We start from the raw sequence: 14,352 nt of genomic DNA, 5'->3' as shown, positions 1-14,352 counted from the left end.
CAATATGGGGATAGAGATGGGCCATTGTGCATCTTGCAGAATGTCTAAATATCCCAGGATTTTTACAGACTGTGTAAGAGTTACCACAGGAGAATACCAGGGCAGGGATCGGGGAGGAGGGGATGATTCCAATCCTAGGCCTGCCACAGTCCATTACGTGGCTTTTCGCCACTGAATGCAGTCCCTCCAGGCCTTAGCCCCCTCATCAGTGAAATGTGGATACGTGCATGTGTGTACAGGCAGAAGATGGTCTCCAAAATTCCCTCCCGCTCCAAGTTCCTGCTTTTTGATTAACTACATCATGTTAAGGGATCAGGGCACCCAACAGGCTTTATCATTTAGGCTTGTGATTTTGACACTACTCTCGTGGGTCTCAGGATTTCTCTGAGCCTTCTACTGCCTACACTGAAACCCATTTGACCACTGCTGGCTTACTTTTCTAAGTATCGGCTTATCTATTTCCCTTAAAATAAAACAAAGAGTATTAAGCGAATTCTTCACTTAAGATATTGGATCAATGGTCACAGAAACACTGCAAACCTTCCTAGGTTTGTTGTTGTTGTTTTTGTCCCTTTGTTTTGGGTTTTGGTGACTTTTGCTTTTTTTTTCTGATGAATCTAGTTTAGGAGAGCTCTGACCTCATGGGCTATCTTCTCATTACCTCTGAAAACACCAAATAACCAGAACTTGTGCCCCGTTTTGTTAATCCGGTGGGGGCTCGGGCTGCGGCACCATGCAAGGATGCAAGGACATTCTTCTGGTTTCCTTACCCCTTAGGGCCCATTGGATGTTCTTCCTCTTGACATCACTTCATCCCCGTATGCCTCTTCAAAAACACATCAAATCTCTCACTTGCCAACTGGTCTCCCATAATGTAACATTTGACATTAATTTTAAATTTTTTTTTCTTATTTAATTTTAAATTTTAGAAGTTCAATCCTTTTACCCTTTCTGCCTGCTACAACAGAAAGCCTGAAACCAGACTCAAAAATAGTGTCATTGCAGGTCGAAGAGGGATCTTACATGTCCCCATGGGATCACTCTTCCTTTACATTTACAATTGCACGGAAATTCTGAATCTGCACTCCCAGCCACAACAGGTGTCCTGGTGTAGAGAAAGGCGAGGCTGTTGGCATCTGGAGGGACGGGTGGGGGTTTACGGGATGGTTTCAGCTGCACATCTTGCTGCTGGGAGAATTGATGGTAAGGGCATTCACTGTTTCAGGGATTTCAGGCAGTGCGAGGCATCCTGCTTGTTAAATGGAGGGTAACCTTGTTATGCCTTTCTCCCTGAGTTTGTATGTCTCCTGTTTTGATCTGAACCAGCAGACCTGTCATGCCTAGAAGACTATTCATATCAGGTCTCAGGCTTTATAACAACAATGCCGTTAGGAAAACTGGTACAGGTACAGGATGGGCTCCCAAGAAGAGGAAGACTGAAGTCCTCCAAATGCACTCCTCGCCTCATTTACTGATGAGTGAAACACCATGGCTCTACGATTAAAGGTGGCAAACAGACAAACAAACAAACAAAACCTAAAAGAGATCATTGATATACAATCTTTGCCTGCATGGGCAAAGCCAAACCAAACCAAAAACTTGAACTCCTGTATGCTAATGTTTAGTATAGTCTCAGATTTTAAATGATTCCCTCCATTCCAATAAAAAGGGCAAGGAATAGAACCATATTATTGGATTCTCAAATTCAATTTTAGGGGAGCATTGTGACAACAGTTACAAATACCAATGACTCTTTATAAAAGTTTCAAATTACTACACTTTCTCAGCTTTGTTCCCGACACACAGGAACATGTGACTTTCGTTACACACTGAGGCCCTGTCTCCCGCTGGAATGCCGTGTGCGGATATCACCCTTCTGAAGGGCTTTGAGCAGATGCTGAAGCATATGTATCTACTTTCTGGGTTGCCTTTCTTCTGATTTCCTTGTGATAGGGCATGCCTTTAGGGCCTACACAGCATTTAAAGAAATCAAAACAGTTAATGAGAGACACAGCAAGATAAACACTCCAAGGTGATCGCAGGTTTAGAAGACAGCCAAAGTCAATTCAAAGAGACCCGGACGGTTCTTTCCTTCATTTTGAGCCCACACTTACCCGCCTCCTGATTGCAGACAGCAGACCAGCTATACCTTCTCTAACAACAACAACAACCACAACCACAACAACAACATGCCCGAGTACCATGACACTTCTAGGACCCAGCTCACATGGTTCTCATTGCTTCAGAGTCACGCAGTCCCCAGAACTCACTTCAAAGGCTTGAAGCCATCTCTCCTCCTTGATGTATTTCACGCACTCATCGCACTGCTTCTGGAAGTACTTTCTCTGCTTCTCATCCAACAAGCCAGTGTGGTACAGGAATGTGGCATAGCCCCCAATGATCTGAGGAGAAAAGAGAAATGCAGACGCCACAGGGAGAGAAAGAGAGAAGTTAGGGGAGCGCGCTTGCTTGGTGAAGTAACCCTCTGTCATTTGTCAGTCTCCCGCACACAAACACACACACAATGCACACGTTACACACAACGCACACACATACCCCAAACATACACACACCACACATATGCACAAAACACACACACAAACCTCACACACACACGCACGTCTGCCCCACGTTCACACTCACATCCAACCTAGAACCTTAAAACATCTGGTAAAAATGAGAAGATTTTAAATCATTAACGAGTCAACCAGGCAACATTATTTCCCACCATCAACTCAGGTCCCTAAGGTCAGAGGAGCCTCCATTGGATCAGAGGGGATTTAATCTCCTTAAAGGACAGAATGGAAAGGACACAGGAGACAGACACCTACTGATTCAGGATCAGAATACGCATCTCCCAGAGCAATTCCTTTCAGGTTGATCTTCATCTTCATCACGGGGTTGAGCACGTGGATATAGTGTGCAAGGGCTGGCACGTACTTCCCTGCGTATGACTGAGAAGGGCAGATGCGGAAATGAACCATCACAAATTGGTGCCATAACCATTATGTGTGTAAGCTAGTTAAAGTAACAATAAAACAGCAGCATTTCCACATGAGATCCACCATATCTTTTACCTTATGCTGTAAATCCCACAATAGCACAGAGCTCTGTCTCTTGCTTCCTTTGGCATCCCCAGACAGCGCCAGTGACATGCAAATTACCGGGGAGGTGCACAAAAAAATGACAGGTGGACATGAAATAGGTGAACAGTCTAATTTCCTTCACAAGTCTGCCACCCAGGGAGCTTGTCTTATCAGAAGGCTCCGTTAAAAACTTTATTTGAGAAGGAAAAAGTCTCGAGGCAAAAATGAAATTTTGAAAATCTGTATGATGATGCAGTTTGAAATCTACATGTATTAAAGCAAGAGGAGAAGGAAAGTAACATTTATTGGCTACTGAAATTGTCACTTGACAATTATCTCTGTCTCCAACCTTTTCAAGTACAGGGTTCTTCAATTTCAAAATATTTTGCGGACACAAACATTATAATTCTACTTTTAGACTATGCTGAGAAAAGCTACTATTCAGGAATATTTTAAAAATAGTATTGGGGTGCCTGGGTGGCACAGTCCATTGAGCGTCTGACTCTTGGTTTCACCTCAGTTCCTGATCTCAGGGTCAAGGGATCAAGTCCCACATGGGCTCTGCGCTCAGCATGAAGTCTGCTTAAGACTTTCTCTCCCTTTCCCTCTGCCTCTCCACTCCCTCTCCCTGCACTCTTTCTCAAATAAATAAATAAATAAATACATACATACATACAATCTTAAAAAAAAAAATAGTCTTGTATTATTTACATTAAAAAGCCCCCTTTTTGACATCTCCACTTTCATGTCTAATATTAAACTTCATATGTTCAGAATGAAGCTTGAATCCCCAAGCCTTCCTTTCAACCTCTCTATTAATGTTACCTGTTCTAACTAGAAAATCATGGTGCCATTTTTTTCTTTTCTTTCCTTTCCTTTTTAAGTAGGTTCCACACCCCAAACAACCCTGAGATGGAGACCCAAGCTGAGATCAAGAGTCAGACACTTAACCAACTGAGCCAGCCAGGCTTCCCAGTGCCATTCCTTATCTCTTTCTCTCACACCCCACCAAAGTCCATCAGTGAACCTTGTCAACTCTACCTATTCTGTCAAAATAGGTCCAGGATCCAGGGTCTTCGCACACCACCCTCTTCATCGCCTGGCTCCAGGTTCCGTCATCTCTTGCCTGGATTATTGCAGTAGCCTAACTGGCCCCCTTGCTTTTGTCCTTCCCCTCATCCAGTCTATTTTCAAGACAGTGGTCTACTAAAACATGAATCTGGTCTTGCCACTGCTATGCTCAAACCCTCTGACGACTCCCCATCTCCCTCAGAGTAAAAGCAGAGTGCTTTTTTGGAGGCATGAGGATTGGCATGATATTGTACTTTGTTAACCCTATTCCCTGCTACCCCCTTGCTCATTCCTCTCCAGCCCGTCTTGGACCACAGTCATGCTGTACTCTTCCTTCCACCAGGGCCTTTGCATTCGCTGCTCCCTCCACCTGAACTGCTCTTCTCCCCGATGGCCATATACTTAACTCCCTTGCTTCCTTCAGTGACACCTAGGAATGCTTTCCTTGGCCACCCCATCCAAAATTTTAACATCCCCCCACCTTTTTTTTACATTTTATATTTCCTTTCTCTCTTTTTTCATCAAATCCTTACCACGTTCCTACAAACTTTTACTTATTTTTCTTGGGTATTGTTAGTCTCCACTCACACTAGAGTACAATATCCATGAACACAGAGCTATCTGTTTTTAGGTTAGTATAACCACTGTGCCTGATGCTGTTTGTTAGCACTCAATACACAGCTGTTGAATGAATGAGTCTTGAATGAACCTACATGCATTTGAAAAATACTAACGCATATATGTTCAAAGTACACTAAAGGCATGGAGTGGGTACGTATGAGTCTGCAGACCCTTTGTAATATTTCCGAGACTCTGCAGGGGTTTGTAGTTCAGAGGCTGGGAGGCCCATGAGCTCTCATTTATTCCATCCCCTAATCATACACTGCACATATCATTACTCCCATATCAGTATGAAGCCACTGAGGCTCAGAGAAGTGGTAGAGGAAAAATCTAACCGGCTCTGACATACTCCATCCTACACTCCTTCCAAGGTATGATAAAGTAATGTAATTTGCATAATTTATACAAGATTTCTGAGATCTCCCCATTGATGCAGCCCTCTTGTGCAACAGTAATTATTTAGACCAAGTATTGACTCAAAACAGTATATCCATCCACAACCATGAACACATTTTAGCTTAAGTGGAGGGATATAAAGATGTGTTTGTTCACATGCCTGAAACATGGTTTGTTGCATAAACAGTGCCGTACTCTCCCATTAGGAACATTAAGTGAACATTTATCAAATATAATTTTGCTAAGATGAACCTCAAAACACAAATTTCCATGAGTAATCATTTTACCGCTAAAGATGTATTACATAGTTCTCATTTGGTGATGGTTTATTGGACAACTCTTCTGGCAAAAGCATTGTGGTAGGTATTTGAGAAGACACAAAAATGAATAAGGAAAAGAACTTGTGCTTGGAAAGCTAATCATTTCTTCTGAAAAAATATTATGAAAACTTGACCGCTATGTGATAAGGTGAAGTTTGCTATTTCGTGGGTTATTATTCTCACATTGTATATCCTACCCAGCACACAGTAGGAACATAAAAACATATTTGATAAAGGAATGACTAATCTGATGTTACTGCTAAACATTTTTTTCTCTATTGGATGTTATCACTCAAGTTGCCTGGTTATAAGACCTGGCAATTAAATACCTCTTTAACTCTTACTGAGATGGAAGGGCATGTATTTTCCATGGGTCTAATGATGGTGATGACGAATTCAGGTTAAAACAGCCACATTTTTATGGCACCCTTCCCCTTGCGGCCACCATGCTTATCTGGGAGAGATCCAGGCAGGAAATTAAGATGAAACACCTATTTAATTTCTGAGCATCGACTACGAACAGGCTACCTCCCCCCCCTTTAAAGCGAACTAATTTAAAGTTAACATTATCTTCCCATATTTTAAAATGACGAAAACAAGGGTCTGTGCATTTCAATCACGTGGCTGGCTGGAATCCATCGAGACTCCGCTGCCTCCCCATCTCCCATTTCTCATATCACACCACACTTGAGTCAACGGTCCTGGAGGCTATGAGTCTGTGGTCTCCCAAGCTGGGGCTCAGCCCTGGGTCCATCCGCTACCATGCTTGCTAAGCTGACCATTTAAAGAAAACCAGACGGTGAGATGGGTAGTTCTATAACCGTGTCCAAAACAGATTCCTCAATGCTCAGTCCACATCTGCTAACCTAACGATGATGTTTATCTCATTTTTGCTTTCTAATGACTATCACACACTTCCTTGCCCTGTGTCAGTGTGACAAATCCTTCACTGCTGTTTCCATTAATCATTCCATTGGTTGAGTGGCTCAGGCTGTCACACAGTAGACAATTATAGGATTATTTTATGGAAAACAGACACTGAAACATGATAATGAAATTTCAATTATTTTTGCTCTCTTGTTGAGACTTTTTTTTTTTTCCAAGATCAGACTAGTTTATTCTTCGTGGATCATTTATTTATCAATTTAATGATTCTCTGACCACCACGAGCACTTTAAAAGACAACCAGACAATAAATCAAGTGTTCTATTTGCCCATATTTCTCTCTTCTGGAGAAAAGAGAAATATCTTTTCTGATATTTTAAATAGAATCAAAACCTCTGTTCTGGGGGGAGAACTGAGGTGTGGCTGGCTGATGGATCGGAAATGAATAATAGGGCCCTTAGGACTTACAATTGTAACCCTGTAATTTTTATGAACTCTTGCTTCTTTTGTTCTGAGTTCTGTCTGTAACAACGACAAGAGTAGCAGCCACAACTCTCAGCCCTGTGGTCTCTCTGATCTCTTGCTGGTGCTCATCAATGTGGGCAGCAGCTGGCCAATGAAAACTCCTGAAGTCTATGAATTAGCACTAACCTTCTACCATCGGATCAGACCCTGGCCTCATAAAATCTCGGAACAGCATCAAAGCGCTTATAAAAGGAAAGAGGAAAACTGTGGCCAAAAACGATCTGGACACGTATTATTTTAGAATTCAGCAGTGACCCTCAAATGAGGAACTCAGCCAGACAAATGTATTTATCTAACACAGCAATTCAAACTAGGTTAGCGATCGACGCAACCTAGGATTTTCATCTGCCCTTGTTACTTCTTTCTAGTATTTAAGGAGCTTCCATCTGCAATTTCCAGCCCAGTTGTTGCATGGCTTGTTTTCCCCACGGTGACCATAATTTGAGCTCACCTCTGACGAGAAGGCCCAGAGATATTAGGGTGTGTTTGTATATGCCTGCCTTTGCTAGGGCTTACAGAAGCAATAAACCTCCATTTTTCCTCTTACATCACACGGATCTCAGAATTCAGCTCTCAGTCTTTTATTTCCCCCACAAGAGAAAAAAGATCTCCACATCACAGCTGAACAGTGGTTTCGAATCTCCGTCTGCAATCTTTCTGAGTTCTTAAATGATGTTTGGAACAGCCTAATGGAAATCACGTTAGGAGCATATTGTACTTGTAAAAATAGTCTAGAGAGAATGTAATGCTTGGTTAATTATCCAGATGTGTAAAAGCACAATGAACTTGGACTTAAAGGAACTTGTAATCGTGTATTCCGTCTGAAGCTCTCCCTTCTTACATGTTTCCGCAACATTCACAGCCGACTTACTGCACCCCTGCCACCCAATTACTGTTAAAGGGGGACAAGAGCTTTCATATCTAAAATCAAGTTTCAATCAGCTCCCCTAGAAGAAAAAGAATCGTGTCAGAGAATAAGACTCTAATGGAAACAATGTCTTCTTGCAGAAAGTTCACATATGTTAGCTGTTACTATTGTTTAAACTACTCTACATTTCTCAGCTGCATCTCTTACTAAAGTTTAGTTAAAAAAAAAAAGAGATGCAGTGATATTCATTCTCTGCCTTGCTTTTGTAGGTATACGCTTGTATGGTAAAACACGCAGAACCTCTCTTGGGGATAAGGAGCAATGGCCTCTGAAATGAGACACACCGGAACCTGGACACAGAGTGTCCCTATCCATGGGCCCTATAGCTCCCACGCTCTGCCTGGAAGTGGAAGAGGAGGAGTGGGCAACCTCAGGAATGGCATGTCGAGGACGCTCTGGGATTATTCTGCGCCCTTGGCTCTGCTGTGTCCTCCTACCCACAGCCACTCCAGCTGGAATGAATATCTCTAGAGAATTCACTTCAGGGCTGCTAGGGACTCCTTCAGGTTTCCTGAAGGAAACAAGGTGGGCTGCCCTTCAGGAGAGAGTCATACCCATGCCCTGTCTTCTCACGCTCCCCAACCACACAGGGTTGGTTGGGCCATCCCCACTCTTGGGAGCGATCAGAAGAGAATAAGGGAATATGCTCCAAGAGAGTTTTAGATCCACATTGAAAAAACATAAAAACTGGTGAAAAGCCTAAAAGTAATAGATGACACAACGGTCAAGAGAACAGGACTCAGAGTGACCCTGACTTCATCTAGTCTCAGGGTGGACTCTTACTTCAGTGGACACCATTATTTTTTCTGAGCGAAGAGGTGTGTCCTTAAAATGGCCAGCTCAGAGAATTAATGATCGGGGAAAGCTGGAACTTCAGCACTGTGGTAATCTCTACAATTTCCTAAACATTTCTAGACTGTGTGTCATCTAATTTCTAGTCCACACTGCTGCAATTAAAAAAAAAAAAAAGACACGACTTCTAACGAGAGTATGACTTTATCTAAACATCTATTTTTCTTAAAAATGAGCTTAAAAGAAATGCAGAATCTCTAGGAAAAGACATAAGAAAAACATTTTCATCTGCATCTATTAGTCACATATTTATGCAAAGGCACACGCTGGCTTCCAAATGATATATTATTTTGTATTGAAAAGATGCTTTAAAAAAAAGTCTAATACAGCTAGTATGGGAAACAGTATAGAGGAGCCTTTAAAACTTAAAAATAGGACTAACATATGATCCAGCAATTCTGCTATCTGGAAATATAGCCAAAGGAAACAAAAACACTGTCTTGAAAAGATAGCTGCCCTCCTCCCATTTTTATAGCAGCGTTATTTACAACAGCCAAGATGCAGAAACAACCTAAGTGCCCACTGATGGATACGAGAGTAAAGAAGTTGTGGTATATACATACAACAGAATATTATCCAGCCATTAAAACTGAAGATATCCTACCATTTGTGACGACGTGGATGGACCTTGAAGGCATTACACTAAGTGAATTAAGTCAGAGAAAGACAAATAGTGTATTATTTTACTTACGTGTGGAATCTAAAAAACACACACAAAAAGCAAACACAAAGAGATCAGACTTGTGGTTACCAGAAGCAGAGGCTGAGGGAGGGGGAACAGGGGGAAGGTGGTCAAAAGATACAAACTCCTAGTTCTAAGACACAAATTCATTTTCAAGTCTAAAAGGAAACACGGGCAGGTCAGATGAACATAACTGAAAATAGACATTTGTCATGAGCTCAAGAATTAAAGCAGCTTGAAAGTCATCTAATAAAATTCAGCAAGTTTCAAGCTTTAAGAAATAACTGCATTCCATGGGCTTCAAGCCTTTGTGTCACTCGAAACTTCTATTTACTCCATAAAACTTTATGATCAAAGCTTAATCTTTATGATTAAAACTCAGTCTTCACCAGAAAGACAGCAACATCCAAAAAGACAGGGAACTTCTCTTGTTTATATAAGGTTGCTAACTCTCAGGGATTCTGCATGAAATATGGAAGGGTTGTTGACTCCCTTCTACAGACAGTGCACCTGCTCTCTGGGAAGAGGCAGGTCTCGGAGACAGAGGTTTCAAGGACAGAGACCCCGGCTCTACATACTACCTACAGAAGCAGGGTTCCAATCCTTAGCCAGTCTCTTGTCTGTAGTCTGGGCTAAAGAATTCAGCTACTTCAGTCTCAGTCCTGGCCAAATGACCTTGGTAAGGCCGACCTAAGTCATCGCAGCTGTATCCTGGGGATGATAATAACAGGGCAAGCTTCAGAAGGTAGCCATGACATGGCTAGCTCCATGCCTGCCATACAGTCCACTTTCAGTATTTTCAGATAAGAGCTACAAACAGAACAAGGGAACTATAGATTCTTAAAGGCCCCCTTCTGGCTACCAAATTCAAGCCAGGACTAAAAGGATAATGGTGTAGGCCTGCAGAGAGTTCTCCTCTTTCCTGCTTGCACATCAGTGCTGGAAATGCCCCTATTACAACATCTTTTTATGGCTTGGGCTCTGTTCTCCATCCAAATACAAGCCATTGAGAGTGAGTTTAATGTAGCAGATCCTTTTTAATGGACAGTGTGCTGATAAGTCAGAAAGGGGGAGAGAAATAGAACAATCATGATGGAGACAGAGCAAGCCTAGAGAAATAGGACCTGAGCACCAGAAAGCCAAGGAAAGAAAGGAAGGCTGAGAGTCAGGGGCGGGGGTGGGGGGTGGGGGGTGGGGGTTGGGTAATAAGGGAGTAGAAGGGACAGTCCCCAGGGCACTGGACACAGCACAGAGAGAGAAGAGAGATGAAAAGAGGCTAGAGAGAAATATCACCAATATTTTTATTTTACCTAGCAGCAACCCTGCACAAAGCTGCTCTATGTCAATAAATACTGTGCTTGGTATCGTATGAAACAAACAACACCTACTGGGAGCCTGCAACCGGACCCAGTGGACCATGATGGTTTCAATAAAGGTTGTCAGAGTCCGTGATCCCAGCAGGACTTCACGCATGCAGATGAAGATAAAGTATCCTATTAAGCTCACTAATTTTTTTTAAAAGTGTTTTATTTTTATTTATTTTTTTTAAGATTTTATCTATTTATTTGACAGAGAGAGAGATCACAAGTAGGCAGAGAGGCAGGCAGAGAGAGAGGAGGAAGCAGGCTCCCTGCGGAGCAGAGAGCCCAATGCGGGGCTCGATCCCAGGACCCTGAGATCATGACCTGAGCTGAAGGAAGCTCACTAATTTTTAACTAGCTTCAAAGTTTTGTCTTTATTCGGCTCTCAAATTAACCATGGTTGCAAAACTGCTGCTGAGGAGGGTAGCCCCCTCCTGCTGACCGAGAAGAAAGGCGCAGTGTTAACCACGTGTTCCGCCATTTTGAACGAGCTCTCCATACGGCTACTGCCAGAGCCACCATAGACACAGAATCTTTCCTGGGAGTGGACACAGAGCCACGTGCTCGGAGAACAATGGGCAGTGCCCTTTCTCCCCACCACCTCCCTGCCTCCCAGTGAGGGCTGTTTTAGTGTAACTTCTAGCCAGACCCATGTACACTTGAGAGGATTCTGAAGTGTGTCTGCACCTCGAGAACAAGGACAATCTCACTAATAGTTACTGGCTCGGAAAGGATAACACTTATAAAGAACGTTAATTATGTGAATTAAATGCATCTTGTTTCTCTTTTTGAAGTACATTTTTTTCATGCCTGGAGGAGGGTGATTTACAGACACATTTGTCTCTCTTTAGAGAAAATTAATTCCAGTTGGTGTTCAGAGCAGAAATGGAGAGAAGGGAAGGAGACAAATGGTTCTTCCTTCGGCATCGAACTGCCTGCGAATCCCACAGTATGCCTGGTTGTGGGTTCACTGGGGTTCATGCAGCAGTGGTGAGGAGCCGGGGTCAGTCCCCACACATTTTGCTACCATCTGGAACTTTATTTTATTTTATTTTTTTAAGATTTTATTTATTGTATTTGACAGACAGAGCTCACAAGTAGACAGAGGCAGGCAGAGAGAGAGGAGGAAGCAGGCTCCCTGCGGAGCAGAGAGCCCGATGCGGGGCTCAATCCCAGGACCCTGGGATCATGACCCGAGCCGAAGGCAGAGGCTTAACCCACAGAGCCACCTAGGCACCCCCTATCCAGAACTTTAAATATCAACTTCCAAGCTCGGTCATCATTTCTTAGACAAAGAAAGCTATTTTTTTTTTCTTAAAGATGATTTCAAGGATGTCTGGATGGCTCAGTTGGTTAAGCATTGGCCTTCTGCTCAGGTCAGGCCCCGGGAGTCCTGGGATCAAGCCCCGGGGGGTGGGTTCCCTGCTGGGCAGGAAGTCTGCTTCTTCCTCTCCCTCTGTCCCTCCCCCTGCGCCTGCTCTCTATCTCATGTTCTCTCTCTCTCTCTCTCTCAAGTAAATAAATACAACTTTTAAAAAATAAAAAAATTAATAGAAATCATTTCAAAATAACAGGAGAGACAATGCCACATCAACAAGTGAGCAGAACTTTTTAAATATCTCAACCCCTGTCCATGTGCATTAGGCCATATGCTCTGGAGCCAAAATAAATTAAGGCCGCTTTTCACCATGAATGGTAGTAATAGTCATCATGTGTTGGGTACTCACCACAGCCATCACTCCATTAAATATTTGAGGAGGATTATCTAATTAGATGCTCAAAACAGTCCTATGCAGTAGGTATTGTTATTACTTCCAGACTCCCTTGCACCAAAGTCAGGGAGCTGAAGAGCGGCTCCAGACCCTTCAAGCATCGCGCTAACCCTCACTCGTAGTGTGCAAATGGGAAGGATACTTAGGTCCCGTACATTTGCATCAAAAAGCAGAAAACCATTTCTGAGTTTACCACTTATTTTTCAAGGACGATTCCACTACTTCAGTGCCATTATTTGGTTGGCCTCCATAAGAGTGTGCAGAAATTAAGAGTTCCAAAGAGAAAGGATTTCCCTTTCTGGAAAAATCTCTCATAACCTTTTTTTTTGTTGTAGAGAGGATGGGAGGTATTACATTAAAATTGCAATTGTGTACAGCTGCTTTACAAATACCTCTAGGTAATTATGCTTGAACATCTAGGAAAGTAAAATATCCCTGGAAGTGATCTAATCTAAAAACCAAGCCCTCTGACTGTAAGATGAAAAGCAGAGGCCAAGAGAAGTTAAGGAACTTGTTTGGGATTATCCAGAGACGCAAAGCCAGCAATGAATCTCAGGTCTCCTGATCATTAACCCAGAGGTCCTTCCATTTTTCCATTCTGCCTCCTAGCCTTAAAACAAAAGACTGGATGGGACAAACTGGGCTGGAAAAAACATAGCATTGTTCTAATAAAATGACCCCACAGGGCATTATTATTTAGTGCTCTTCCTTCTAGAACGAGAGGTGGCCCCATTTTTAATGTATCCTGTATAGTTCGTATGAAGATGATGCTGCCTGGTAACAGCATCTCTATCCCATGTCCTGCCTGCCCGCATTCACATCTCCCTTCATCACTTGGAAGTCATAGGTTTTTTTAAAAAGTATTCATCCTGGCAGCGAAGAATGTAAAAAGAGAACTGTCCTTTTCCACATACATTTAGAAATTACATGCATGAAACCACCAGGCAGACATGAAATAGACAAACTTTTCATCCAGAATTTGGCAGCTTTGCTGAAAGCCCAACATCACGGTTAACATCACCACGTTATTTGCGAGGCAGGAATTACACAGTAAGCAGATCACTCTTCTGTTGGAGGTGGAGACTGGGCATTTTCCAGGGTTGTTTCCAAAATGATGGGATTGTTGCTTCCTGCTCCTTTACCCAACCTGCCTCTGAAATGGGCTAAAAGTCAAGGAACAGCAGGGAATTACTGGTAGAGGTCCTAAATGATCCTGACCAAATAATTGGCTTAAAAAAGACATAAGTGTGATATGCCAAACTGTCAGAATGTCCTTCCAAATAGAAAGAAAAGAAAGCAGGTGGACGAGAAGGAAATTCCTAGTTCCATTAACTTGCCATTCCCTTGGAAAAACTGAGATTATTTTTTCCCCTTGACTCCCTTACAGAAAACGCCTGTGCTTTGCGCTTGCCCAGTACCCTTCCAGCCCTTCCTCTGGTGTCATCACCAGCATCTTCCCTCATCTTTACTCATCTCCCTCTCCCAGGCCTTGTGATTCAGAAGGTGAGGTCCCCCTGTGATCTCCCCCCTCCCAGAGCATCGGGGTGGGCCTCAGGCACCATTATTACCAACCTATTTGTCCATGCCATTGATCCCTTACTAGTTCTAGAACAGGCATGGGATTCAAATGGATCACACGAGATTCAGGATTATGGGTGGACTACATGGGGAAAAGAAAAGTTGAGCTGATAGGCTATACTGGGAGCTCTGGGGTGGGCTGGAGAGGCAAGGGTGCCGGTAGAAAAAACGTAGCTTAGAATGAAACCAATGACGTGCAAAGCCAAGTGAACAGATCAAGAAAGAATGAGACAAATTCCTGGTGACAATGTTTGAGCACCCAGACCCAGCCAGGA

The 14,352-nt window shown here is 42.9% G+C and overlaps 1 protein-coding gene across 1 annotated transcript in view; it reads right to left on the bottom strand.

Annotated features, from left to right (window-relative positions):
- CPVL (carboxypeptidase vitellogenic like) overlaps nt 1–14,352 on the bottom strand; it is a 131,033-nt gene that overhangs the window by 55,673 nt on the left and 61,008 nt on the right. The window contains exons 8-9 of the mRNA XM_046019973.1: nt 2,832–2,954; nt 2,271–2,402 (exon numbers count right to left, since the gene is read on the bottom strand). Of these exons, the coding sequence (XP_045875929.1) occupies nt 2,271–2,402; nt 2,832–2,954 (255 nt within the window). The remainder of the gene's footprint in view (nt 1–2,270; nt 2,403–2,831; nt 2,955–14,352) is intronic.

This window comes from Meles meles, chromosome 10 (assembly GCF_922984935.1).
Source record: "Meles meles chromosome 10, mMelMel3.1 paternal haplotype, whole genome shotgun sequence".
In the NCBI taxonomy this organism is placed as follows: Eukaryota; Metazoa; Chordata; class Mammalia; order Carnivora; family Mustelidae; genus Meles; species Meles meles.
This window is presented reverse-complemented; position numbering and strand designations above follow the sequence as displayed.